The following is a 26,940-nucleotide window of genomic DNA, read 5'->3' on the forward strand; positions in this document are numbered from 1 at the left end:
AGACTTGATATAGCTAGATGATTTGACCTAAAATTTTCTCAATTTATTTTTTGTTTTAGCAATGATGTAATTATGCCCCGGTTGGCAAAACATTAGCAGCATTTTTGTTATTTTGTTGTTAAACCCACTAAATTATTGAAAATTTGTTTTGAAAAACAAACAACAATTCACAGAACAACATTATTGTTATTTCTAAACTAGACGGTGCATCGAAACTCATGTCCTCCCTAGCATAGCCCCCATTGCATGACTGGATCATTTCTAAAATACAAATTTCAAAAAATTCCAAAGGCATCCTAACGACAACTATAGAAAAAACAATCAAATTGCAATAATTTAATTTTTTTTGAAGATAGTAAATAAAGTATAAATAAAAACTTAATTACGGATATTCGTAGGCAAATTGATTGGCCCTCTCTGTCTCTCTGTCTCTCTCTCACAAAGTCTCATCTCTCTCTCACAGTCAACGCAAAACAACACAACGCGGACGGCCAAAGCCAAGCAAAACGACTCAACATCAACGACCCCCGTTACCATTTTGAATCCCCCGTCTCCTCCTCCTTCAAAAAACCCTAACTTTTTTTCAATTCTCAATAAAGTCAACCCATACCACAGCTTGAATTTAATAAAAAAAATCGAATCTTTACGATCTGGTTCTGTTATGTTGTATAATTAATAGACACCCAAATGCCGTAACAGCACTAGCGGCACGCACAGGGGGAGTTTTTGCATTGGGGATTTTGATTGATCTTTCTGATTTGAATAAATAAAGATAAAAGTCGAAATGTCTTCGGAGATCGAGGTGGTCGAAGAGGTTGGCCAGTCATCGCAGAATCATCATAACCACGATCAATCATCCCCGTCAAACGGTGTCGTTGTGGACGAGGAGAGCCTGAGGAACGACGTGTATACGGCGGCTGCGTATGGGGATTTGGAGAAGTTACAGAGGTTGGTCGAGTGCGAAGGATGCTCCGTTTCCGAGCCCGATGGGCTTGGCTACTACGCCCTGCAGTGGGCCGCGCTTAACAATCGGACCGCTGCTGCTCAATACATTATCGAGGTTCATTTTTATTTATTTATTTTAAATTGGTTGTGATGATGTGTTTTATTGCTTTGACTTGATATTATGGAATTTGCAAAGAGTTGATTTTTAAGTTAAGGGGTTGTGTTAAATGGCCAGCATGGTGGAGATGTAAATGCTGCAGATCATACAGGCCAGACTGCGTTGCATTGGAGTGCGGTACGTGGTGCAATCCAAGTTGCTGAGCTTTTACTTCGGGAGGGTGCACGGGTTAATGCTGCTGATATGTATGGCTATCAGGTTCGTCTCGATTTTTCCTTTCTACTTATATGGTCTTTCATATAGATTTTCACCAATAAGTGTTAGAACATTTTATGAATTGGGATTTACATTGTACATAGATGATGGATTTTCTTGGCTATAAAGTAGCTTGCTTACTTATAGTAGAGGAGTGAGAGAAAGACCTAAATCTATCTAAAACACGATATAGAAGTAACAAATAGTAATTAAGAATATAATTGAGGTATTTGTTTAAGTGTATATTGGGGCTGGAGGGGGCAGACTAGCCTAAACTCATCTCACAACCTCCAGGATTAAGGTTTGACCTTTAGTTCCAAAAGCTTAAGCTGACAATGAATGTGCTTACACTAATATTCCCATTATGTGCAAGGTTGGATTTAACTTGCCTTGTCATGTGGATAAAACTTAAAAAAATGAACTCTATTTTCAAACTAACTCGACTTCTCATACTTTAATAAATGTAGCGGGGGATTCTAACACAATACCTCTTGCCCAATTGTTTAACAATCTAACAATGTGAAACAAAGGTTCCATAAGTGTATCAGTTGGTCTTTCTAGTATTTGTAGCCACACAGACTTGTTGCCATGCATTTTTTTTTTGTCTTCTCACAGATACATCTGAAAATGGTTGCATGATTGTTAAAACTGGACACTTGATTGCAGACTACACATGTTGCGGCCCAATATGGTCAGACAGCTTTCCTCTATCACATAGTTTCAAAATGGAATGCTGATCCTGATGTTCCTGATAATGACGGAAGAAGCCCATTGCATTGGTATATGAGAACTTCCACTACACCTTTACTTAAATTGCTGAAAAAGATTGATCATGGTATAATACTGATTGTTCATGATACTTTGGTTGCTAATGGCATATTTAAATTTCTTTTGTCAATTTTGGTTTTATTCTTTTTTTTCCCGTTTTAAACTTTTGTTTGTTGATCTGAACATATTTTTTGAGCTTAAATTTTGTTAGCAATTCAAATGATAATATTTTGGTTTTATATATATTTCTTTTGGAGAATTTTAGGGCAGCTTACAAGGGTTTTGCTGATTGTATACGTCTACTTCTATTTCTCGATGCATATAGAGGACGGCAGGACAAAGAAGGTAAGTCGTCTGTTCAGATATAAAATATTACCTTCTTGAATTTCATCAGTTCAACTATGTAAAAGAATAAAATATCTTATGAAACATTAACTTTTACATCTCCTCATCAGATTTTGTTGTTCAAAAATTTCAGGTTGCACACCTCTTCATTGGGCTGCTATTAGGGGTAATTTAGAGGCATGCACAGTGTTAGTACAGGCTGGCAAGAAGGAGGACTTGATGGTTACTGATAATACTGGTCTTACACCGGCGCAACTTGCTTCTGATAAGAATCACAGACAAGTTGCTTTTTTCCTTGTAGGTGTTCCATAACACTTTAAATTGGTTAGTAATGTTACTTTGAGAAAAAGTATGTTGGTTTTCTCACTCAATGCCTAGATGCATGAATTGAAGTATGTACATTGTTGGCATTGACTGTGAATGCTGTCAAATGGACCAACTTCTTTTTAGGACAGGTGAAAAGAAACATAGAATCTGATTTAATACATGAACCAAAAGTAGAATTAAAGCACAATTCAACGATGTCCATGAATGCATCTCGTTCTCTGGAAAAATGCATGTAGCAAACAAAGTCAGAAGTAAAAATATGTGGAAAGAGTGCATGGTAACTTTCTATTTTGGCTTTGTTTACCTCTATGTTGATGATCATGTAGAAATGCAATCCATGGAGGTTGCTATTTTCAGATCCCTTTCATTCTCGTTGGACGCTCCCGCCGTTTCTTTCTTTTTTCATTATGTAGCATTCAAGGATGACTGCACATTTGCATAAACTACCTTCATTCTAGATTTATCAGCAATTTTTGTTAAAGTTTTTTATTTCTTTCTGTGATTTTGTTTTTCTTTTTAGTCCTTTTCTTCTATTTACCTGAACAATTTTCAATGTGTTGTTGTTGTTGGATTTCTTACACTTGCATTTGGCTTACATTACGTAGTACTGGAAGAGCTTTAAAGCTTCTTTGGTTTACGAAAAACTAATGTTGATAAAATTTTTAAGCATTCTATTAAATTGTTTACCTACTTTTACCATGGACTTGCATTTCTAAATGTGAAACCAAAAAAAAAAAAAAAAAAAAAATTGGTGAGAAAAACATTCAAAAAGTTAGGCTAAGTAAATATGTAAAAAAGAATTATAGGCTGCTTCATAGGCCATCAAAAAAGTCTTAGAAATTACCGAAAGCCACCGAAACAGTGGAAAAATAAAATGGGCAAAACTAGTTGCTTATTAGCTTGATGTAACCTGAAAATATGACTTTATGTTAGCATATTCCTAACTCCAATTAATGCCTAATTCAGGCAATATTTTTGATTTTTTCTTTTTTCTGAGCTGCTGTACGTATGTTAAAGTGTATCTCCTTGTAAATTTGATTTGCAGGGAAATGCTAGAAGGTTGCTTGACAAACGATGTGATGGGAATAGTCCCATTGGAAAAATTTCTAAACTAGGGCTTGCACCTGCACTTTGGTGTGTGATTTTGCTGATGCTTGTCACCTATGTGCATTCTGTAATCATGGGTATCTGCTCTGAGCTTTTTGGCAAAAGATTTACTCCACTCCCTTTTCTGGATGATACTAACTGTCTTCTTTTTATTGTTAAACTTGGCTGCAGCATCAAACCTGCCAAAGTTAACTGCTGGCTTTGGCCTTCTTGCATGGTCAGGTGTTTTCCTAGCAACTGGCGGACTAGTTTTGTTCTATAGGTGTAGCAGGTATGTTATATATAGAACTTTTTTTTTTGAGGTGAAAAAGTCTTGGCCGATTGAATTATTCATTTGTTTCCATTTTTCCTGGTTAGAGTTTATGAATAACTGGGTTGCAGCACCTTGTTTTATGAAATTGATGGGTGTACTCTTTAGTCTTTACTATTGGGATATGTATCTATTCTGATTTTTGTATGGCCCTAAGATAACAACATTTGCTCAAATCTCTGTTATGCATGTTTCAGAATTTAAAATGATGTGTCATTCCTTAACATTTATTTTGTTATTATCTTGTGGCCCCATGATATCAAGAATGCTTGAATCTCTTCTATGTATTTTTCGGAACTTAAAATTCTCTTTCCTTTCTTATATATTTTCTTATTTTATTTTATTTTATTTAATTTTTGCAGAAAGGATCCAGGTTATATCAGAATGAATGTGCATGATCCACAAAATATGAAAGATGATGTGGGTTTTATTCTTTTCAATCAAATTCAGTTTCTTCCATTTTATTGTGTTATTAATATTTCTTATGATTTCTGATTATTTGTAAATATGGTGTATATTTTAATAGGAGCCTTTGCTGAAGATTGAGATGAATAATCCTGCATTGCTGGCTGGCAATTGGTCTCAGCTCTGTGCGACATGCAAGGTGCTAATTTCTTTTAAGTTGGTTGCCAATGTGTGAAATGTCTAATATTAGGTTTTTGACTATTTCATTATCTGACTTTTTATTGTCATCAGATTGTCAGACCACTTCGTGCAAAGCACTGTTCCACTTGTGATCGTTGTGTTGAACAATTTGACCACCATTGTCCTTGGGTATCCAATTGCATTGGCAAGGTGATTTGACATTGAATCTTGGCTTAAACTGTTGCATGTTCGATGTCTCTTTTTACTTAAGAAGTTAATTAAAGATGAAATATTTGGAAAATGAGGGCCGCGTGAGAACTTTCATGAAAAATGGAATTCACTTGATCGTGCAAGCCATGTCTGTGTTAGGCTATGTTTAGGATTGTGGTGTCTTGGCATTGAAGCCAAAACTGCTGTGAAATGGAAGATACTGCTGTTAAGTAAGAGTTGATGGGTGTTTGGTAAATGTGGCATTAAACTTGATGAATTTTGTTATTTATAAAATAATTAGTATAATTTTAATATTTTATATTGCATAGTTGTAAGATCAGCGTAGCTTCCAAAACAAAGTTGGGAAGTATTTATCAAACAGAACAGCTTAGCTTTGGAAGCACATCTGCTAACAGCAATGCCAGAATGAGCCTTAGTATTCATGTTTCTGCAACACTTCCTTGTCTGTTTGGAAAATTTGTTGAATGGTTTAAGGATGATATAACTGGTGGATGGTTACAACTAGTTTTTTAGGTCGGCTTATTATGACTTGCGACTGACCACAGAGGTAGATTATTATTCTCTATTTGTTTGCATGATGTAACTTCAATTCTTGTGACCTTGTTGTAACTTCAATTGTGCTCATGCTGTTGTCTGCCTCTTATTTTGTTTAATTTGGTATATTGTTTATTTGTAATGCAGAAAAACAAGTGGGATTTCTTTCTGTTTCTTGTTTTAGAAGTTTCAGCAATGTTGGTAACTGGTGCAGTTACCGTCATAAGTACGCATCTATTAGTTTTGAGTTCAAGATAATTCTTGGAGTAGTTTTGGCCTTATTTTTTTGTCTTTATTTTCTTAGAAACTATGTTTTGCTGCATGCAGGAGTTTTTACTGATCCAGTGGCTCCTTCCTCTTTTGGAGCATGGATGAGTTATGCTAGTACTCATCATATTGGTGCTTTATCATTCCTAATTGCGGATTTTTCCCTCTTCTTTGGCGTGGCTGTTTTGACAGCTGTTCAAGCTTCTCAGGTATGCCTGTAGTATCTTCTATTTGTTGTAGCTTTAATAACATATATGTCTGTGTTTCCACATGGGCTACTGTGAGTGCTAGTTTTAGTTGGGACCTGGTATCACTGAAGTGGTGTTTGACTGTTACGAGTAGTTATCGTATGATTCACCTAATTGCTGAATTCCCTTTCAGTTCTTACTATTTCCCCAAATTTGGTTTCTCAAGAAAATGTTTGCATGTATGATTTTGGAAAAAATCATAACAAACCATGATTTTGAGGGGGATGCAGTTTCTGTGCCTTGAATTATTATTTTGAATTGTTGATCTTCAAATCAAATGATTTTTAATATTTAGGTTCATTTTTGTGGCTCAATATTTTTTTTTTCTTGGTCTTTGCAAATGTAGATGCCTACTTACCTAGTACTGAACCCCATTACTTCTTGCAACAGATATCTCGCAATATAACAACTAATGAAATGGCAAATGCACTACGATACAACTACCTAAGGGGTGCCGGTGGTCGCTTTAGAAATCCTTATGATCATGGGTGCAAGAGGAACTGCTCTGATTTCTTAATCAATGGCTTCAATGAAGATGTGGAGTGCGTTGAAGATTCAGCTGGTACTGAGGGGATTGGAATGATGCATATGTCAAGGAATTCAAATTTGCAAAATGGGGATGGTCATATACATCACGCCAATGGCAATGGCCATGTCGCTATCAATGTGAATTCAAACAACACAAACTCACATCATGGTCATCTCCATTCTTCTCATTGCAACCACAGTAACCATGGGAAATCCAAAACTGATAGCGTTCCACTAGGTTTGGGTCTTGGTCTTGGGCGCAGTTCTGCACGTTCTGTTGTGGCTTCATGATGTAAGCATCTGAATACATTAGAACCTGAGATTGCTGTGTATTGTATTATAATATCTGCGTTAGCTTCAATTTTTAATCGATTGTTGCTCCTTTTTGGTACCAAAGGGGAGCTCTTAATTCTTGTTCACGGTTGTTTTTGAGTGAATGATTTTAGTTGCAGGATTCAGCATAAAAGCCCTTTAGGCAACATCCATTGCAGACTGTAAATATTGAAGATCTTGATGGCTGTCCCAAACATTTTAGACACATCCACTTCATTGGTGTTACCAATTTTTTTTTTGTTCCCCCCGTTGTTAAAAGCTAATTATCAATTATATCCTCAGTTTTAATGAAATTTTCGATCAAGCTTAATGGTAGGCTCATGTATGAAAGTGGATCAGGTTCTTGATGTACGGTCACCAGTCACCACCACTTTAAAATGATGAGTCCCATCACTTTGGCACAAATGACCGGATATAATTGCTATCTCCAGGTCCATCACTGACATTAGTACGATGGCCATTCACGTTTGCATGTTTTTGTCATTTTTTTTTTTACAATTTAAATTTGAAGTACCGACATTAAATATCAAAACTCACAAGGGTACAAATGAAATTTGGAGGAGCCATAAACGCTTCATCTCCCGCCAAAAGCTAACGGCGAAAAAAGCGAAAAAATAGGACCCACAATCACGACCAAACGCAGAACCAACGCGCCACGTGGCCGCCATCAGATGGCTTTCGACTCATCCTAACCGCCCCCTGTTTTCTTGCACCTTTCCGTTTCAGTTCAGACACTCATTATCTTTCCGATCATTCTTCATTCGGTTTCAGTTGCTCATGCATACAGCATAATTTGAGGTATTTTCCCTTTAGTTCTTTTTTCCTTTTCTATTTTATTTTTGTGCATAATACTTGTTTCTTTCTATTAATTTTTTTTTTTTTATGTTGAATATTCAATTATTCTCAACCACATTGTAATGCAACAGTTAAACAAGAGTCGGCCTAGGGCGGCATCAGTGGTTTTAAGGAATTAGGAATCCATTTGTTGTGCACATCCTTAGTTTTCGTTTGAGGCTACTACTGAAAATATGTTTTTTTTTTTTTTTTGCTTTTATTTATTTATTTATTTTCCAAATTTAGTGGCTCAACATCAAGTGTATACTATGCAACTCACAGTAGATTCATTATCATGTTTGAAACGATAATAAATATATTAAATACGCTCTCGCTTGTGTGTTAGTAAGCGAATTGTTTGGTAACAAGGGAAGTTTTTGGTGGGTGCCGGTTAACATTACTGGTAAAACCTTTTGGGTGGTACAAGAGGTCTGGTGTTCTCACATAAGGAGGGATGGGATTTGGTTTCTTGTTATACTATGCTTTAAACAAAAAATTTTGAGAGTTCATGTGTTAGCAGTGCTATGTCATGTATAGATGACATGGTAGATAGTGCATTATCTGTGTTGGATTTTATGATAATTTAAGCAAGTTATTTGTTTAATCTTTGTTAGTTTACTTGCTTGCAGGGTGAATTAGAAGGGAAATTCTTGCTGTATTTTGGTTGTTCTGGAATTGGTTGCAGCATCATTTGTCTTTGGATTTTATGACGTAAATTGATGTTTTGTCCTATCACCAATCAATGGGGTGATTTTTTCAAAGAAGGGGCATCAACAGGTTGTTGAAGATAGTGTACAAAGAGGGATCTCTACAAGGTTTTTATAAAAATGGAGTTCAAGGTGGCTACACATCATTTTCTCGGTCCATGTGGGAATGTAAGCCAGGAGGAGGCAGTTGTCCTTCTCTCTTGAAGCTATGCATTGATAAAATATGTCAGGTACTTGCTTTCTCTGACATGTTTAGTTGGGATTTCTCTCATTTGTTTTTCTTCTCACATGCTGCTATCAAGGCGGGATGTTGACAAATATAAGTCCTTTTCAATGCCGTCAAGGGATATTACTCAACAGATCTTCAGTGAATTGCTTTTTTCTCATTGTCTAACTAAAGCTTCTTTGAAAGCTTTTCGAGACTGTGCTCTCCAGGTAATAGCATTGTTTGCAAATTGAATTTTTTTTATTACACTTAAACTTCTCAATCTTTTCTTATTCGACATACTGGTTGTGAGATAATGGGTTTCCATATCTGTTTGCAGGATGTTTTGTTGGGTGATTATCCTAGAGTGAAGGATAGTTGGATGGATGTCATTGCTTCACAAGGATCATCTTTACTTTCAGCTGATCTTTCTGGTTCTGCTGTCACGGATACTGGGTTAGGTTGCCTGAAAGATTGCACCAACCTCGAAGCCTTAACTTTCAACTATTGTGACCGCATTTCAGAATGTGGCCTGAAATACATTAGTGGTGATTTTTTTCTCTTTATTTCTTTGCTTCAGCTAGAATAGTGCTAAAAATCTGTTTCATTTGATTATTTTTTGATGGGCACATTGCCGCTAATACGATGTTGTTATTTATGTTGATTGTTTTATTTAGTCTGAACAAGTGTAAACTTTTTAACATGCTTTTGTTTTGTATATCATCAACATCCTTATACCCAAAATCAAGTATTCAGTTTTTGACTATACTTAGGGCTAAAGTTTGGAAAAAGTATGATATTGATGTTAAATTTTTTAAGATATCATTCTGGTTCGGTTCGGGTAAACCCAATCCGAATGCCCACCCCTACTTCTAACCATAGATCAATTTTTTTTTTCCATATACTTCTTTTCAGCTCTTACACATTATTTTCTTTCTTTACTTTTTTAACTCTTTAACTTTTTTGCAGGTTTAATGAAATTTGAGTCGCTTAATATCAGATGTTGTTAATGTGTCACGGATTTGGACATGAAGGCTGTCTCAGGCATCTGGTGACAGAGATGTCACCTTAACTTTATCCGGTGGGAATCTGTTCCTACTGTACATGACAAAGAGATTTTTACGTGGCCATTTTGTTAAGTTGTGACATGTTATTATGCTCCATGTTAAATGTTGCATAGAAGCAAACATGTGCCATTCCAGATTACCGTGGTCCTCTCTTTAAATTTGTACAGATATTTGTAGAGAAAGAAATACTCAGTGGCGTCCCCTACATGTCTAACCTGTGTTGTTGAGCGTTTGACAAATTTGATTATTGTTGAATGATGAGAACTTGGAGTCTTGATAATTTAGATAAAAAGATTCCGAATAAACGTTAAGTGTGCCATATTCATAATATCTATAAACTACTGCTTAAGCTGTATGATTGGTAAGACAACTTGTAATTGGAATGATTTTCTTAGCCAAAGGAAATGCATCTCGGGGAAAATTTCATTTGTTTCTGTCACACCCGTAATTGGCATTAGTTTGTTATCTCTTAGGTCGCTGACTGATTGTCTTAATAAACTGTTTGTTTATTTAAAACTGTGTCATTGCATACAAAATTTGGTGTGTATATTTTTTCTTCTGCTTATTCACGTTGGGCTAATTTTTTTATAGGCTATTTTCTGCTTATTTTAGGGCTAACTAGCCTTGAGGTTTATTTTCTGCATATTTCAGCGCTAACTAATCTCAAGGAGTTACAACTATCCAACTGTAGTATTACAGATTTTGGAGTTTCTTTTTTGAGATGTATTTTCCAGTTTTCTGTTTTGTCAGTTTACATATTTTGCTGCTTCTGGCCTCCATTATACTGTGTATGTGTGTAAGACACTCGTTTAGTTGTAACAATCAAATCTTATTCCACTTGATTCCACTCCACTCTAACTTACCAGTTTAAAACAGTTAATGAAGTTAATTAATCAGCAGTTCTATGTCATTTATGGAATGTCTCATGTCACATAGAGTCATTTACCTCCACTGAGGTGGCCACTTCATGTAATATAATTATGTGGGCGATCAGTATCTGCAGTAATCATGCTTTAATAACTTGTTAATTTTATTGAAGTGTTGATTTTCCTTCTCAAGAGTGTATTAACTGCACAAATGATAGCTGATAGACCAATTCGTATTAGGTACTTTAAGAATCTTGTTTTATAAAACAAAAAAAAAGAAAACAGTTATGTTTGAGCAATTTGAACAAGAGATTGTATGGATTTTGAGGACAGCCAAATAGTTTGATGGAAAGAGAGAAAAGGAACCATTTGATTGAAAATAACATCAGTTAAATATTTCAAACTTATAAATTCTGACTTATAATATGCGTATAATAATGGATTCAAGCTATTCACTTGACATTTTTGAAAGTTCTTTTTATTGATCCAACCATCTGGGTAACATGTGTTGGTAGATGTTTTTGAAAGTTCTATTTAGTGAATTAGGCAGTTAATCGAAAGGAAGAACCCATTCCTCTTTACACAAGACTTCACAGTACTTCAATAAATATGGTTCACAATTCAAAGTACAAATTTTCATAAATTTTTATTACAAAAACTCAAAAGAAACTCAAAAACTTGAGACTATAAGTTAAGAAAACTAAGAAAGCAACCAACGACGCATTATTGCAAGAACTTAACAATGAATAACAAATACAATATTCTGTGTCAGACTGAAAACAATGAAGGCAATGGTGGCGAAGACAGAAGCTAACTAAAAAAAGGGCAGCCTCTGCTACTTCGTCATGTCTCCCTCCACGTACAGAATAAAATTATCCTCTTTCTCCAGAACAGTTGCACAATACAAATCCAGAAGTGCACTTTTCCTCACTTGTGTCTAAAAGTACAATGCTGAAGCCTAAATCTGAACCTAAATTTAAGTACCAAAATGACCTGCAGACAGATAAGCAAAGGTTAAAACTGGGAAATAATGGAACAACATAATTGAATTTCAACATTTATCTGAAAATAGTGAGAGGACTGAGAAAAATAAAACAAGATAAATAAATGCAGACAGCAGAAGGCACCAACTATGGGAACTCTCCGAATAAATGCAAATATTTTGAATTGTGAAGTTGGGTCAGTAATATGAAGCTGGGAGCACAGCGAGAAAGCATGCATCTTCTGCTTTCAGCCAAATACTTTCCTCTCATAAATTTTGAGGTAAATGTGTGGACCATTACTCTCTTTACAAATGGAAATTTGCTCAAGGAAGTCTAATCTAATAATGACATGCAAATGGCCTTGCCACACCACCTTTGAACAAGCATTTTCTCCGATACCTAGACTTTCTTTTCGAAAGATCCATCAATCAAGCAATATGGATGTACCTTCACATATCGTATGTTAATGGCTCCATATACTCAGGCACTCTTATTCCCAAATACCCCATGTCCCCCCTTTTCCTTTTCCCCACCAAACAAGGTTAACATGAGTGGAAAAGAACAAACACACGAAACTGTCATCCAATTACTAGAATTTGCACATATATCGAAGCTTAAATCTCTATGATGATACAAGAGCTGACTACCAATCAAAAAGCCAACAAGCATTCATTTGTATCCACTCCCTCATCACTAATTACTTTAATAAGTCCATTTGACTGGTGCCATCATATTTGAAGTTCTTTTCTAGCTAGTTAACAACACCCAGATGTCTATACACACAGGCTTATTATTTGTCAATAGAAAGATATAAATCACCTTCCATATGGAGGGTTCTCAATCATCATAAATTTTTATCAGATTGCACGTGGTAATACAAAGCCATCACAGAACACTTCAGAAGGTCTCACTACTCTTAACAATCTCATATTTTCTATAAAATGGATAGTTTGAGTAGGACTTTCTCATGGACTTTCCTCCTAGGTTCTCCCATTCCTAACTTTTCCTGGAAAACTTTCTCAATTAATAAGTGAACTTAGTCTGTCATGTATAGAACAAATTAACCTTCATGGGAAATTTGAGCGAAAAGAATTGAAAAACCCCAACTCCAGAACATCCGCTGAACAAAGAGTATGTAGTACTTTAACCTGCTAATGTCAAAGTTTGTACAAAAAAGGAACTTCAGGTATCCTAATATAATCTACATGAACATGAGGTAGATTTTTATGACAATGCCTGATCCTCATCTTCATAATCATCTGTTGCAGACAAAAATCTACTTCAGCAGCATTTTTATTCAAATGTTTACTTTCACATAAAATAAAAATGTTAAATCAGCAAGAGCATTTAGCATTACCTACCTAAGAATGTCAAGAGTATATATTCCAGATGATAGAGTATGACAAGAGGGACTTTCCCCATTTCCCTCTTCAACAACTGTCTCAAAAACATCTGGTTTATGCATGCTCTAAAGCATGATAAAGCTTTGAAACCCGCCGTCTGAGTAATGGTTCAAGCCGCAATGATGAAACCCCACTTTCCCACTTTTTAGCCGCATACATATCATTCCATGCCAGCACTATCTCATCAATTTGAAACCCTAAACCTGCAATCATATATATAAAAACAAAAATACAGCTAAGCTTCATCTAGATAATTAGATTATAATAGAAACACTGAATTTTTAAATATGCATTACCTTCTCCGGCAGTATTGTTTGAACAGTGGTTCTTTATCATAACAGCTATGTCTGTTGGAGATGCTCCAGCAAGCTCAAACTTCTCGACTGCAACTTCTAAGCTTTCTCCCCAGACTGGTATCCCCATCTTGTATTCCATAATGGATCGCTCATAGAGTATGGTGCCCCATAAGAGGTTTATCTGGGACCTCATATTTCTAGCCTGCTCTTCAGCTTCAACTACTGATATATCTTTAAATAAACCATGCAACCCAGTTCTCTGTGGAAGATTATCGGCTTTCTTTTGTTTAGAAAGTTCACTAAGGCGTCGCCCTTCCATCTCTTCCCACATCTGCATGCCCTTCTCCATATTACTCTCAGCACTGTTATATAGTAGCGGAACATCTGTTTTAGGCCATGTATCTAAATCAACATTGCTGCTAACTGCATAATACCATGAAAGTTTTGCTTGCTCAAACTGCTGTTGACCCATAGCTAGAATCCCTTCATAGAAGTCAGGTTTAATTTTTAATGCTTCTTCATATCTCTGACCTGCTATTGTGAATTCCTTTTGTGCCCAATCATATGCACTTTTTATCTGTTCCAGTACAGATTCTGTAGAAGCCTCTTTGGTGAGGTAAACCCCCTTCCTTGCTCTGGACATGTGAATGTTTCCCCAGTTGAACAATGCTAATGCTGCCATTTCTTGAAATTTCTCTGCTGCTCTGTTAAATAGACCTTGGGCTTCTTCACTGGTAACAGCCTCCTCCATAGCCTCAGAATATACCTTCATGCCGAGTTCATGAAGATTCAAGTATGTATCGAAATCTAACCCAACATGGTTTTTGAACAGCTGAGCAAACTCAATTATCCAGTCATCTATACAACATGACCCCTTATCTGCTTCCTTACCGTTTCCCACATTCCCATTCTCAAAATATTTTTGTTCTATATCAAGTGAGTTCACCTTCTCATTCTTGAATCTCTCATACAATGGATCCTGCAGTGGATTAACTTCTACCACGAACAGCCTGACAGAACCCTGCATTTCTGCCGATGCTTCAGCCCATCTTAGTTCTTCATCAGTAGTAATTGTGACCAAATCACCTTCTTCATCCCTGTACTTAATAAGAACTGCTCTACAGCTTGGAAACCGATCACTTATAACCTCTCTAAGTTGTAGGAGGCTGGAATTAAGTGGCAATTGAGCAACTCTTATATCCTCCCCAAACACCAACTTTACAGTCTTCTTTGGCTCATTGTCCTCTGTAGAAGAAATTTTCTCCTCCACAACTACCTTATCCTCAGCCATCTTCTCCTCGATTCTGCCATCAACCCTTTTGTCTTCAATCTTTTCATCAACTTCCTTTTCCTCAACTTTGACCCCAGTCTTCTTCTGCTCAACTTTGTTGCTCTTCTTCTTCTTCTTTGTCTTCTCTTTCACTACTTTTGGAGCAATCGAAGCAACAGGAGGTTCAACATATTCTGGAGGCAGTTCGATGACAGTATCATTCACCCTTAACCCTCTCTTCTCAAGTTCTTTCTTCACTCTTTCTGCAATCTCCGCTGCCATAATATTTTTTGGCTCCTTGTTCAAAACAGTAGTGACATCTCTGAATGCCAAATCCAGCCTATTCAAAGCCTCGTAACACCTAGCCCTTTTTAAAAGTGCTTTACTGTACAAGGGTGTGACTTCTAGGGCTAAATTGCACTCATGTATTGCCCTGGGGTACTCACTCAGACCCATCTGCATATAACAGGCAGCCATGTTACTCCGAAGATATGAGACATCTATATAATTCCTTGGAAGTAATTTGAGGGCTTTCTCATATTTCAATAAAGCTCCTCCATGGTCCCTCTTTTGAAACAGCTTGTTCCCCTCCTCTTTCAATTCTTGAGACATGCCAATAAAGACCTCGGTGTCCTTATCATAAGATTTAGGACTATGTTCCCCAACTTTGATTTGCTTAGGACTACCACCTACTGATTGTCCACCTATCTGTTTCTTCGTCTTTCCACTATTCCTTCCCATTTCAACCCGAAAGAACTTTAACTATTTCAACACTACCGAAACCAAAACAGTAACTATCCAATCCAATCCAATCTAATCAAACACCACTAAAACTAAGCTGTATTTAAGCTCTCAGACAAGATAAACAATCCAATCCCAACAAACAATTTTTGGTGTAATATATCAAAAAATAAAAGCACCCAAATATAAAGCTCTTAAACCAAAGAACCCAGGAACAATATCCAGAAAAACCCTCAATCGCTTCCTAATTTCAACAAAACAACTTCAAGGCTCCAATTTTTTGCTTCCCTTCAAGCTTAAATGGCTTCTTCGATAAAAACCAAAACCCAATTTGAAAAAAGAAAAACACACACACACGCAACTAAAAAATTCCAACTTTTATCTCTCCAAATCAGGATTTGCTACTGTTTCTCCAAGAAAAAATAAAACAAACCCCAATTCAGAGAGAAACAAATAACACCTAATTCAGCTAACAAAACGACACACTTCCATTAACTTTATTTTTAGAAGAAAATAGCTGGGAAGGAAACTTATCTCAGAAATGAAACGAGCTGTGAATTTTCCGGGAAAATTTGAAGCGAGAAAGTGCAAGAAAGTTTTGTGAGAAAAATAGAATCGAACACTTTGTCTTCGTGTTTGTGTAATTTGTAAGAGTTTTCACAGCTTCACGCAAACGCCAAAAGAAGCTAAGAAAAGAAATCCAATTTAAAAAGAAAAAAATCAAGTCTGATGTAATAATATTTTCTGGGATTTTAGAAAATTAAGAAACGACGTGGGTCCGACCTAATGTCGTTGATTCCAAGTTTCTTGGGGACGTTCGATGAAAAGTGAAAGGCAAAGATCTGCCCCATCAAATTTTAGCTGCTTTTTGCCACTTGGCTTGTTAGCTTCAATATTTCGGCAATAAATTAATTAAATAAAAACAAAAAACCTAATGACCTATTTTGGTTGTTTATTTAATAAGTCCCATTTAATTTAACTATCCTAACTATCTGGACCCTTTAAATGAGTCTCATTTTCAACATGTTTTATGGTATTTGAAGATGACAATATATCTTTTTCAACACGTTTTATGTTATTTGAAAATGATGGTTTGTCTCTAATGCGTTTTCTAAGTGTTAATCCCTTCTGTGAAATTATCCCGATTTTCATTTATGTTTTTAAAAACATTCTTAATAAAAAAACTGTATAGAAAAATTTAATCAAAATATCCTTTTTATTTAAAAAAACCTAATTACTTAAAATAGTAACATTAATGAATCATCATAAATTACCTACATTGGTTACGATTTACGAGGAAGTGTAATCAATTTTTACCGAGCACATATTTTAGAAAACCACGATCATATGTAATTAATTGTAAAAAAGGAGAAAAAATTTAATGGCACAAATTCAAATGATAAAACTAATATTGATTTGGAGTTAGAATCTTATCGGATATATAAGAGCATCTCCAAAAGGCTCTATAAATTTTACTCTTTAAATATTCATTTGCTTACCTATGTGATAAATAGATGAGTGAAAAAAAATATTGTTCTCCAAAAAACTCTTCAAATAGAAATGAGTTAATATTATTTTAATTAAAAAATTATTTTTTTAAAGGAAAAGTCAATAGTAATTAAAGCACATTTCTCTTTTTCTTCAACAAAAAATAATAAAATATAAATTGAAGAGAAAGAAAATAACTCTTCAAATTTGAAGAGAGATGATCATTTCTTATTTGAAGAATCTTAATTGAAGTGTCTTTTGGAGTCTTAAATGTTGATGTAGCTCTTCAATTAAGTAATAAAATCTTATTTGAAGAGTATTTTGATGATGCTCTAATAATAATATAAAATCAAAGGGAAGAGAGCTTTGTAATTGCAGATTTTAAGAAAAATACAATTAAAAGAGGTTTTAAGAAAATATATTTATTTATCATGAAGAATCCTAGAATTTTACTATTAAAGTGTGAAAAATAATATTTAAAAAAAAAGAGAGAGAACGCGCTAAGAAATTGTAATTGAATTGAATTTAGGGTTAATTCCATCCTGCCCCCAAATGTTTCAACATATTCCACCGCATCCAAATGTTTCAACAATGCTCAATCTACACCCAAATTCGTTAATTTGACCGTTTATTCTAACGGTCAAAGGGTAATTTTGAAAGTTCATGCCCTAAATATTATTTGATAATGATAAATTAAATTTATTTGATAGGTTAATTGATGAAATTATTATTAATTATTTTTAATTAAGAATTTTTAATGTAAATGTTAATTATTGGATTAATATTTTATCTCATTTAATTCTTTTCTAATTCAAGATAAGGGATATTTCACATATTTCATTAACTTTCAAATAGTTTCGTTAAAAATAACGGTCAAATTAACGGAATTGAGTGTGTAATAGAAAATATCGAAAAGTTTAGGTGTGCAGTGAAAAATATTGAAAGATTTGGGGGTTAGATGGAAATAACCCTTGAATTTAAAATAATGGCAACTAGGGATGGCAATGGGGAGGGGAGGGGAGGGGACCAATCTCCCCGTATCCATCCCCGATGTTTTGCATATGTCCCCGTCCCCGTCAAAATTGCTTGAGAGAATCTCCATCCCCTCCCCGAATAATAACAGGGGATCCCCGAGGGTCTCCGGTCCCCGAATAATTAATAGTCTAATACATTTTTTTATTTTCGATTTTAAATTAATCATATTAAAATAAACTCATACCGCTATTGTAAGCTCGTAACCAACTTTGACAGCACATTAAGGCCTCCAATGTGCTTGGATGAAGTTTGTTATGGTATGAGCTCACAACTCTACCACTAGTGTTAAAAGCTGATTCAGAAGCAACTGTTGTAATTGGAATTGCCAAAATATCTCTAGCAATTCGAGCTAATGTAGGATACCTATTAGCATTTGTCTTCCACCAACTCAAAATATTAAAATCTTCCATCCGAGATATAACTTTCTCATCCAAATAGGAATCTAATTCATCTGCAACAACTGCACAATCTCCATTGTTTACATAATCATCAAAACCTATCATCCATTTGGTTGCTTTCTTATAAGAATCCCCTGTAGATCTAGTAGAAGAACTACTACCAGTATAATCAAAGTAATAAATAGTTGGTGAAAACTTCAATTAATACTCTTCAACTAATTCCCGGCAAAGGGTGACCACTTTCCCAACATACAACTATTTTGATATTTATTATTTTTAACAATATTTATAATTTTTTTATTTATTTATTAGTAATTTTAAAAATAAAAATAAAATTAAAAATTAAAATGAGGAAATGGGTAGGGGATGGGGATTCCACCTCATCCCCGTCCCCTCCCCGAATAAAAAGTTGGGTAAAAAATTTTCTCCGTCCCCTCCCCGAAAAAAAAATTAAGTATAAAATTATTCTCGTACCCTTCCCGAATGAGAAAAATCTCCGAAAGTACCCATCCCCGTGAAGATTTCTGCCATCCCTAATGGCAACCACAAGGCTGCTTGAAGTGGCAGCCACACACTTTTTCCCACTTTGGCGTGTGGACCCGTAGATAAAAAAATAGGCCACGAAACGGACACTACCGTCCACGGACAAAACCACGTGACTGGAAAAAAAACAAAAAAGTAACTAACTTTAATGGGTCCACCAACTGCCAAACGACAACAAAAAAGTGGAGTTTCCCCCTGTTACAAGGGAACGGGGAAATGGCTTAAACGGCAAACGGACAGCCGTTTTGTGAGAAAGCAAACAAAAAGAATTTTAAAAAAATGCTACAAGTTTGTGTCTGCTTCTTTGCTTGCGTTTTCGAGAATCTTTTGTACACGACGTGACAATCTGTTGCAAGCAACCGCCCCGTAGCCGTATGTATGTCCAATCTTTGACCGTCTGAATTTTTATGGTATTTTTAAATCTGACGGCCGTGAATTTTAAGGCACGATAGGTGAGTGGGACTGTGGGAGGCAACTTCAACGGAACTTCGTAGAAGACCACCCGGCCACGGGCCACGGGCCACCTTGATTTCCTCTTTAATACTGTCCGTCTCTCCTTTTATGCCCTTTATCATTACTTATTTTGCCTCGGTTCGCAAGCCACATGCTCAAGAGGCAGCTGGCCAGGTGCCCTGCCTCAATTGCTTCTGTTTAAGCATGGCATAAATTTATTGATTAATCCTATAAAAATTTTGGGGTGTTTTTAGTGTATGTACTTTCATTCGTCATAATTCAACAAATAAGAAAACAATAATTATATTTATTTATTTATAAACCATCGAATTTTCATCGTTTTACAAAAATGCCTATATGCTAACTTTCACAAATACGTGCTACTTATTTAAACCCAAAAAATACAAAAATATTATGGGAGGTGTTTAACAAATAGGCAAATAGCACGTGTCCCATATTTAACAGACGCTACGGTATTTATTGGCTTGAAGGCTTTTGGAACAAGATGAAAAATGCTGGTGCTAAAAACACCTGAATCCATTGCTCATTACACTCGCAGGTGTATTGAGAAATTGGACGGGTGCATTTAGTTTTCAATACTTTAAATCCGCGACCTCCATCCGAGCCAATGCCGTCCCACCCAAGCCCTCGTTACTTGTTTTGATTGAAAAAGTCAGCTAGAGCCCAAGTGTTAGTAGGACTCGGTGAACAGATATCCTCTCGTAAATCGCCACATGGCATTCTCAATTCACCACCTAAGAAACCGGAGATCCTGCCACATCATCAACCTTCGCTCCAATGAATGCAACTGTGAACGTAACAACATTGCCTAATATGTAACAGAAAACATTGATGATACGATAGCAGAGCGGATGACATGTGCGTGCATGCTTATTGCTTATTGCTTAATGCTTAAGGCTTGTGTACGTAATTACGTTAACTTTGACTGATCACACCGATCTGCGATTCAGTTACCTGCTCTCTCCACTCCATTGAAAGTTCAAAAATGAGCGGGGACGAGGTGCCGTTGGACGAGAAAGCGAGGAGAATGAGAGATCTTTTGTCGAGTTTCTACGGTCCAGATCCTTCAATGTCACCCAACCCGCCTTCCAAATTCGCACCGTTGGATGCAATCAACTCCAACTCATTCAACGCCGATCACTACTTGAATCTCCTGGTGCGCCGCTCTATATTATTTATTAATTCCATAATCATGATTATGACTAAACTATTCATATAATATTGACACCAGTGCAGTATTTACTAACAAGGATATGTTTGAGATTCAGATTCCGTGCCTTTTAATAGACAGCTAAAATCACTGACGGTCGAGTATAAATGAGAGGATAGTGTATTAATTAATTCGTTTAACCAATCTTGTTATGCCACATCAGGAGTTTCCTGATTTTATTATTATTTTATAAAGATATTAATCAATTAGAAAAAGTTGGTTTCTATTAGAAGAAGCACAACATTCACAAACATATCCAAAATTTGGCTTAAATTGCTCATGATAGTGTGTTTGATTAAGGGATTTAATTATCTATGCTAGATAATTCTTGCCGGTTTGTATCTACCTTTATTTTCACTATGCTTGTGTTACAAGGAAGAAGTGATAATGCATTCAGATTCATCCACCAAGATAGATTTGAGTGGTGGGTTTACTTGAAACTTGAATGTGGTAGTAGTAGACTAGTTGTAATACCAATTCTCTTTTAAGAAAAGGTTGAATATCAGAAAGTTTTTAATCCTCCATACATGTCTTGAATGGAGTAGATACACAAGTCAAGCTTGGAGGGGCTTCTGCAAAGGCATGTGGGAATGGCGGCCGAGATTAAAAATCTTGATACTGACTTGCAAATGTTAGTCTATGAGAATTACAACAAGTTTATAAGTGCCACTGATGCTATCAAAAGGTAGTCTTCTCCATTCTATAATATTATTTGAGAATGTATTGGCTCAACATACAGCATCTATGACTATTGGCTCATAATCTACAGCTTATCAACTACTTTGTGTTTTTCTATTAATTGTTGCATTACTTCAATGTCAGAATCTGTTCTGTTTTAGATATTTACTCACTGTTTGGAGTTTTTGAATCTCTCTCTTTAAGGAATTGTAATGTTTTTGCTTATAACAGGATGAATAGTAACATCATGGGCATGGAATCAAATATGGAACAACTCCTAGAGAAGGTTTGTAAAAGATCTTACATTAACTATATTAGACTTTAAGCATTGAGATTGAGTTATGGATTTAGTGGCGGAAAAAATTATTCGTCATCTTCATCATCTTACAGATAAAAACAGTTCAATCTAGAAGTGATGGGGTCAACACTTCTCTCTTTGAAAAGAGAGAACATATAGAGAAATTACATCTAACGCGCAACCTTCTACGGAAAGTTCAGGTATCAAAGGAATATGCAATGTTTTATTGGCTTTATCACAGTGGCTTTTATTTCATATTATAGTGTCTGTGAATATGTGTCTCTGTGTTTGGAAGAAATGGGAATTATATATATATATCCATCACGTGTGGAGAGGTTGTATCTTCCTGAATAGGTGCTGAGGTTTGATCAATTAGCAGGACTAATATCAGTTTTCATCTTGCATCTTGCACCAGTGCTACTAAATCAGTTGTTTAGTCTAATGCAGTTGACTTTCGTGAATAAAGAACTTGCTTGAACAGATCCTATAGCAGTTTTAAGAGTAACAGTTGCACGTAGAATACATTATTAATTAATTTATTGTTGATCAGCAATACAAGTTACGAATTTCTGCTTTATATACGTCTTGGATCTGGCCATCTATTAATTGACAGATATATTCTTCTGTGAAGAGCAGTTTATTTATGATTTACCTGCTAGACTTGGCAAATGCATTAAATCGGAAGCCTATGCTGATGCAGTCAGGTTCTATACTGGAGCAATGCCTATTTTTAAGGTCGTTTAGTTCATACACTGGTCCTGTGCTAGTTTGATTGATGCGTTTGCAGATTTTTTTCCCCCCATTTTGTTGTGGGGCATGTTTTTCCTCTTCAGAAAGTTTGACATTTCGTTATATTCTCCTCATTAGGCATATGGAGATTCATCATTCCAGGATTGTAAGCGAGCTTCTGAAGAAGCAATTGCCATAATAATAAAGAACTTGCAGGTTCTTACTTCTTTCTATTGTATATATAGTGATTCAGGCTGGCTTACTTTGAGCCCAAGCCAAATCAAACCTAGAAACATAGGATGGGTGAGAGGTACAACAAATTTAGGGTCCCCGCCTCATCTTATGTGGGCCACAGTTCCGACTGCCTTAAGAGTTTTTACCTTACTTTTATTTCTTTTCCTCCTTTTATTGGATAATATAATTCCCTCGGGTGTTCATGGTAGGCATTTGGCAACTCTTGCCTGTCCTTTAAACCAATCCCTTAGTTACGGTCAAGGCACAATTTGATCCTCAGTTGTTGGTAAGCCAAGGGGCTGCTTTACCGAGTCAAATACCTAGCATATTAAATAACTTGACTCTGTAGACTAATTATATCCAACATGTTCGGTAATGATTAATTATGGTATCGCACTGACTTTCGGGGAAAATATCTGGAACACTGTTGAAGCTTCATATCGGATGGTACTTCGGTTGTGATTTATGAATGTTATCTGACACACCGCAGACAAGCAGCATTGATTTAAGTCCTTATATGTCTCATGGGTGTAACATGCAAAACCATGTGTCAAATACAGAAAAATCTATCATGATGAAAGTACCGGCCACCCACCAGTAATAGAAATCTCTGTTTGTCTGAAGCATGCATATTATTCGTATAAGGCAGCCAGGAAAAATGCAGTGTAATGCCGAAGAGCCAATTTAAAATTTGTCTTCTTTCTGGTGTATATTTTATTTTCAGGGGAAGTTGTTCTCAGATTCTGAATCCATACAAGCAAGAGCAGAGGCTGCAATGCTTCTTAAGCAGTTGGATTTTCCGGTTTGTACTACTCTGTGAATATGGTCATTTGGGTGTTTTCTTCAGCTGATTTAACATATTACACTTTTAAACAGGCAAAGTAATTAGGCTACAATGGTGTGTGATAAAACACACAGAACTAGCTGTTTATTTATTTTTGTAGAAAGAAAAAAATAAAAATCTCTTCCTGCTATATCATTGTTGTTAAAGTACCAAATGTTCTGAAATCTTTATTCAAATAATTTCAACACTCTGATTTGTCACAGATTGATCTGAAATATACACATGCATGACAGATTTCATATAATTACGCATTCATGTTTCGACAGGTGGACAGCTTAAAGGAAAAACTATTTGAAAAGTTAGAACAGTCTCTAGGGGATCTTCAGCTTAAGGATGAAGATATAAGCAGATGTTTGTTAATGTCAAATGATCCTTCTAAACTAGAAAACCATCCTGAGTCAGTGGCTGCTACTGTTCATGAGGTGACTGAAACTGAGTACCACCTTTATAATTTAGATTTTTGGTATGTGTCGGGTGTCTGAGCCCATCGAGTTTGTTCCTGCTCTTAACCTGTTCGATATGTCTTCAATTTTTCTAAACTCAGGCTTCTGTTCAAGAGTTTGTGGAGGCTGTTCGAGCTTATCGAGTAATATTTCCTGATTCAGATAAGCAGCTAATTAAACTTGCACAGGAGTTGGTTACAAAGTAAGACATGCTGATGGTCATTTTTTGATTGAACTAAAAAGTCACAACAGCATTTTGCTCAATAAGTGTAATTGTCATTTTTGCCATTTAGGAACTTTGAAACTGGTGAGCAATATGGAAAGAAACGGATACGTGCAGCCGATTTATTGGCTGTTCTTCGTAAGTAATTTGTTTATTCCCTCGTGGAAGATCTTATGCTTCGTATTCTTTGCTACCTGAATTTACTCAGTATTTAAGTTAGTTTTAAGCTCTGTCCTCAAATGATGCTAGAGCTGAGCATCATTATTTTATAATCTTCATTGTATTAAATTTCTTCTATTTTCCACCTTTGATTTGATTGTTTGAAATTCTTCACCAAATTCTAGTTGCATGCAGGTATGATATGGAAAGAAGTTCTCCTGATGGATGAAGTATTGCATGAATCTGTTCTTTCTGAGTTTTCTTTGGAGGTTTCTTTTGGAACTAACATTCTATTTGTTTTCTTGCTGAAGGATAAAGTTTGGTGTACTAAAAAACCCCATATGGTTTCAGGCTGTTCAGATTACTGTCAAACATCATGTTGCCAGCAGATTTTCTCATCTTCTACATGATATATCAGGTTACTTTCATGATTATAACTTTAAGAAGTAGTTTATCTTAAGAGTTAGATCACCAGAAAATTGAGTTCAGGTTAGTACTTCTGGTACAGCTGAGTATTTAGTGATGGCAACGGATTAGACCTTAAATAAATATTAACGCTTTGGAATACTGTTACAAATTTGAATAACTTGATGGTTTTATCTAATGGCTGAAGTTCATCTATTTAAATTCTGTTCAAACTGGCAGATGCCCTCACAAAAGTTTATGTTGGACAAAAGGAGGGAATGGAAGAGTTTCCCTTGCAGGTTGCCCTGGGGGCCAGCAAAAAAGCAGTGCTTCAAGGCAGCATGGATATACTACTGGTAATATATAATATGCTACGGAGACAATGTTCTTTTAGGCATGCAAGAATCCTGAAGAATTTCATGCCCGCAAATGCTTGCTTTTTGTACATTCTAGTGTCATTGGAGTTTGTCAGTGCTTCTATATATCTGCGGCTTTAAAACTTGGATTCTGTCATTTGGTCAGTAACTTACATTTCTTATATTCTTATACTACGTATATGTGCACATTCATTTCGTTTTTCTATTTCTTATTCCATTTGTTCATTCCAGGATTTCCGCCAACTTCTCGATGACGACTTGGAGCTACTAGTTAAACTGAGAGAGTCGATTCTCAATTGGGTTCAAGAAGGATTCCAAGACTTCTTTAGGGAACTTCACGGTAGATTTCTGTTGCTTTCTGGGAGAAATAATTCATCCGGTCAAGTTCATGGTGTGGTGGAGGGAACACAGGGTGACAGAATTCTTGCTAGCCTTGTCTTGGTGCTGGCTCAATTATCTGTCTTCATTGAACAAACTGCCATCCAAAGAATTACTGAGGCAAATAAGCCACCTTTTATTTTTATGCTGGTCCTTTACTAAGAGGATAAAATAACACAGTTTCTCTCTCTTTACCCTCAATGGCTTGTTTTCATGTTTTCTTTTCAGGAAATAGCTGCTTCCTTCGCAGGTGGTGGTATTAGACTCTATGAAAATGGGCCTGCCTTTGTCCCTGGGGAAATTTGTCGAAGCTTTCGGTCTGCTGGTGAAAAGCTTCTGCATCATGTATGAGTTTATTGATAGTTATTTCACACTTCAGCAACGGATTTGAAAATGCACCACGTAGATTTCATATGCCATCCTTTGGAATACAGCGGTTGTCATGTTCTAACATTAATTTGAACTTTCTTTCATCAGTACATAAATTTGAGGAATCAGAGGATCTCAGTTCTTCTGAGGAAAAGATTTACCACACCAAATTGGGTCAAGGTCATTGCGGATATGATTATACTCCAAGCATTTAGAAAGTATATTTTGGTATTCAACTTCACTAATTAATACTTTTGAGCTCTCTGCAGCACAAGGAGCCTAGAGAAGTTCATATGTTTGTTGATTTACTTCTTCAAGAGGTTGGTGCATTATCAATATTTCTGTTTACGTATTAGGTTCTTGTCTCATTGTTTCAAATCAAAAACTGAGAGAACCGGTTCATTTACATGTGAATATCCTCTCAAATTTTCTTGCTTCAGTTGGAAGCAATAAAAAAAGAAGTGAAGCAGGTACTACCACAAGGGCTCCTCCGAAGGCATCAACGAAATGACAGCAACGGGAGCACCAACTCCTCTCGCAGCAATCCCCTACGAGAGGGCAAATTGAGCCGTACGAATACTCAAAAGGCCAGGAGCCAACTTTTGGAAACACATCTAGCAAAGTTATTCAAGCAAAAAGTTGAAATTTTTACCAAAGTTGAATGCACGCAGGTAGCACATATGAGACTGTTTTGTTTATACTCGAATCTGATGTTAACACAAGGTGAAATAATATCACTTATGAGCTGCAGGAGTCGGTTATAACAACTATAGTAAAATTTAGCCTGAAAAGTCTGCAAGAATTTGTGCGACACCAGACCTTTAACCGAAGTGGATTTCAGCAAATCCAGTTGGATATCCAGTACCTAAGAACTCCATTAAAGGAAGCCGCGGAAGATGAAGCCGCCATTGATTTTTTGCTTGATGAGGTGATGTCAGTACAAGTTTGCCCCAGCAATTTGATGAAACTCTACTTCCTCTTTAGCTTGTCTGCTAACTATGTTGCTGTGTAGGTGAGTGTTGCCGCTGCTGAACGTTGCCTTGACCCAATTCCTCTGGAGCAACCAATTTTGGACAAGCTTATACAAGCAAAGCTGACAAAAAGCTTGTCACAGAGTGCAGTTTCTTCGTAAATATTTGAAACTAGTACTGGTGAATTTCTCTCTCATTCATTAATCATTACCAGTTCGGACAGTGCTGAGTATTGCTTTGAGCTCAGCTACCTATGATTTTATCTTCTTTTTTTTAGCGGAAGAAATTTTTTGCTGAGAATAAATAAAGCGCTGCCTATGATTTATTCATTGGTTAACATGTAAATTCTCAAATATTTTAGTAGATTTGGAATCTTGAATAACATTACGCATTGTATAGGAAAGAATTAAT

At 36.0% G+C, this 26,940-nt stretch overlaps 4 protein-coding genes across 9 annotated transcripts; 3 read left to right on the plus strand and 1 right to left on the minus strand.

Moving 5' to 3' along the window:
* The first annotated feature begins 404 nt into the window (after positions 1–404).
* On the plus strand, positions 405–6,987 carry LOC102610160 (protein S-acyltransferase 24). The gene is made up of 13 exons (XM_006474315.4): positions 405–1,060; positions 1,181–1,321; positions 1,985–2,097; positions 2,352–2,431; positions 2,565–2,728; positions 3,804–3,942; positions 4,037–4,136; positions 4,538–4,595; positions 4,702–4,779; positions 4,872–4,970; positions 5,673–5,751; positions 5,853–6,001; positions 6,431–6,987. The coding sequence occupies exons 1-13, from the start codon at positions 785–787 to the stop codon at positions 6,857–6,859; spliced, it is 1,905 nt and encodes a 634-aa protein (XP_006474378.1). The 5' UTR covers positions 405–784; the 3' UTR covers positions 6,860–6,987.
* Positions 6,988–7,141: 154 nt separating this feature from the next.
* LOC102609559 (uncharacterized) lies at positions 7,142–10,025 on the plus strand. Of its 3 annotated transcripts, none has more exons than XM_025097483.2 (5): positions 7,142–7,699; positions 8,365–8,672; positions 8,855–8,877; positions 8,988–9,195; positions 9,617–10,025. In XM_025097483.2, exons 2-5 carry the CDS (start codon positions 8,666–8,668, stop codon positions 9,655–9,657), a joined length of 279 nt encoding a protein of 92 aa, XP_024953251.1. In that variant the 5' UTR covers positions 7,142–7,699; positions 8,365–8,665; the 3' UTR covers positions 9,658–10,025. The 3 variants fall into 3 exon arrangements, with proteins under 3 accessions (XP_024953251.1, XP_024953249.1, XP_024953248.1); XM_025097481.2 differs by having other exon boundaries at positions 8,365–8,610; positions 8,745–8,877; XM_025097480.2 differs by having other exon boundaries at positions 8,365–8,877.
* Positions 10,026–11,157: 1,132 nt separating this feature from the next.
* LOC102608895 (protein PHOX1) lies at positions 11,158–16,001 on the minus strand. Of its 3 annotated transcripts, XM_025097503.2 has the most exons (4): positions 13,263–16,001; positions 12,925–13,169; positions 12,712–12,822; positions 11,158–11,573 (listed from the first exon to the last, which is right to left on the minus strand). In XM_025097503.2, exons 1-2 carry the CDS (start codon positions 15,271–15,273, stop codon positions 13,021–13,023), a joined length of 2,160 nt encoding a protein of 719 aa, XP_024953271.1. In that variant the 5' UTR covers positions 15,274–16,001; the 3' UTR covers positions 11,158–11,573; positions 12,712–12,822; positions 12,925–13,020. The 3 variants fall into 3 exon arrangements, with proteins under 3 accessions (XP_024953271.1, XP_006474374.1, XP_006474373.1); XM_006474311.4 differs by lacking the exon at positions 12,712–12,822 and having other exon boundaries at positions 12,921–13,169; XM_006474310.4 differs by lacking the exon at positions 12,712–12,822 and having other exon boundaries at positions 13,263–16,000.
* Positions 16,002–20,011: 4,010 nt separating this feature from the next.
* Positions 20,012–26,911, plus strand: LOC102608602 (vacuolar protein sorting-associated protein 51 homolog). Of its 2 annotated transcripts, XM_015528991.3 has the most exons (20): positions 20,012–20,367; positions 20,967–21,106; positions 21,331–21,385; positions 21,490–21,597; positions 22,034–22,132; positions 22,265–22,342; positions 23,085–23,162; positions 23,471–23,626; positions 23,749–23,849; positions 23,941–24,008; positions 24,225–24,298; positions 24,381–24,447; positions 24,675–24,790; positions 25,043–25,309; positions 25,418–25,534; positions 25,667–25,738; positions 25,828–25,878; positions 25,999–26,229; positions 26,310–26,486; positions 26,571–26,911. In XM_015528991.3, the coding sequence occupies exons 1-20, from the start codon at positions 20,197–20,199 to the stop codon at positions 26,688–26,690; spliced, it is 2,346 nt and encodes a 781-aa protein (XP_015384477.1). In that variant the 5' UTR covers positions 20,012–20,196; the 3' UTR covers positions 26,691–26,911. The 2 variants fall into 2 exon arrangements, with proteins under 2 accessions (XP_015384477.1, XP_052289068.1); XM_052433108.1 differs by lacking the exons at positions 22,034–22,132; positions 22,265–22,342.
* Positions 26,912–26,940: the final 29 nt, after the last annotated feature.

The sequence above is a fragment of the Citrus sinensis genome, chromosome 9 (assembly GCF_022201045.2).
Source record: "Citrus sinensis cultivar Valencia sweet orange chromosome 9, DVS_A1.0, whole genome shotgun sequence".
Lineage (NCBI taxonomy): Eukaryota > Viridiplantae > Streptophyta > Magnoliopsida > Sapindales > Rutaceae > Citrus > Citrus sinensis.

Excerpts from the sequence above, each read along its gene's own strand:
- LOC102610160 (XM_006474315.4), top strand. The coding sequence starts at position 785 with ATGTCTTCGGAGATCGAGGTGGTCGAAGAGGTTGGCCAGTCATCGCAG. Across the intron at positions 1,322-1,984 it reads CTGATATGTATGGCTATCAG|ACTACACATGTTGCGGCCCA; the intron begins GTTCGTCTCGAT and ends ACTTGATTGCAG. Across the intron at positions 5,752-5,852 it reads TGGTGCAGTTACCGTCATAA|GAGTTTTTACTGATCCAGTG; the intron begins GTACGCATCTAT and ends TGCTGCATGCAG.
- LOC102609559 (XM_025097480.2), top strand. The coding sequence starts at position 8,731 with ATGCTGCTATCAAGGCGGGATGTTGACAAATATAAGTCCTTTTCAATG. Across the intron at positions 8,878-8,987 it reads TTCGAGACTGTGCTCTCCAG|GATGTTTTGTTGGGTGATTA; the intron begins GTAATAGCATTG and ends ATCTGTTTGCAG. Across the intron at positions 9,196-9,616 it reads TGGCCTGAAATACATTAGTG|GTTTAATGAAATTTGAGTCG; the intron begins GTGATTTTTTTC and ends ACTTTTTTGCAG.
- LOC102608895 (XM_025097503.2), bottom strand. The coding sequence starts at position 15,273 with ATGGGAAGGAATAGTGGAAAGACGAAGAAACAGATAGGTGGACAATCA. Across the intron at positions 13,170-13,262 it reads AAACAATACTGCCGGAGAAG|GTTTAGGGTTTCAAATTGAT; the intron begins GTAATGCATATT and ends ATATGATTGCAG.
- LOC102608602 (XM_015528991.3), top strand. The coding sequence starts at position 20,197 with ATGAGCGGGGACGAGGTGCCGTTGGACGAGAAAGCGAGGAGAATGAGA. Across the intron at positions 23,627-23,748 it reads TGGCTGCTACTGTTCATGAG|GCTTCTGTTCAAGAGTTTGT; the intron begins GTGACTGAAACT and ends TTCTAAACTCAG. Across the intron at positions 26,487-26,570 it reads TTGATTTTTTGCTTGATGAG|GTGAGTGTTGCCGCTGCTGA; the intron begins GTGATGTCAGTA and ends GTTGCTGTGTAG.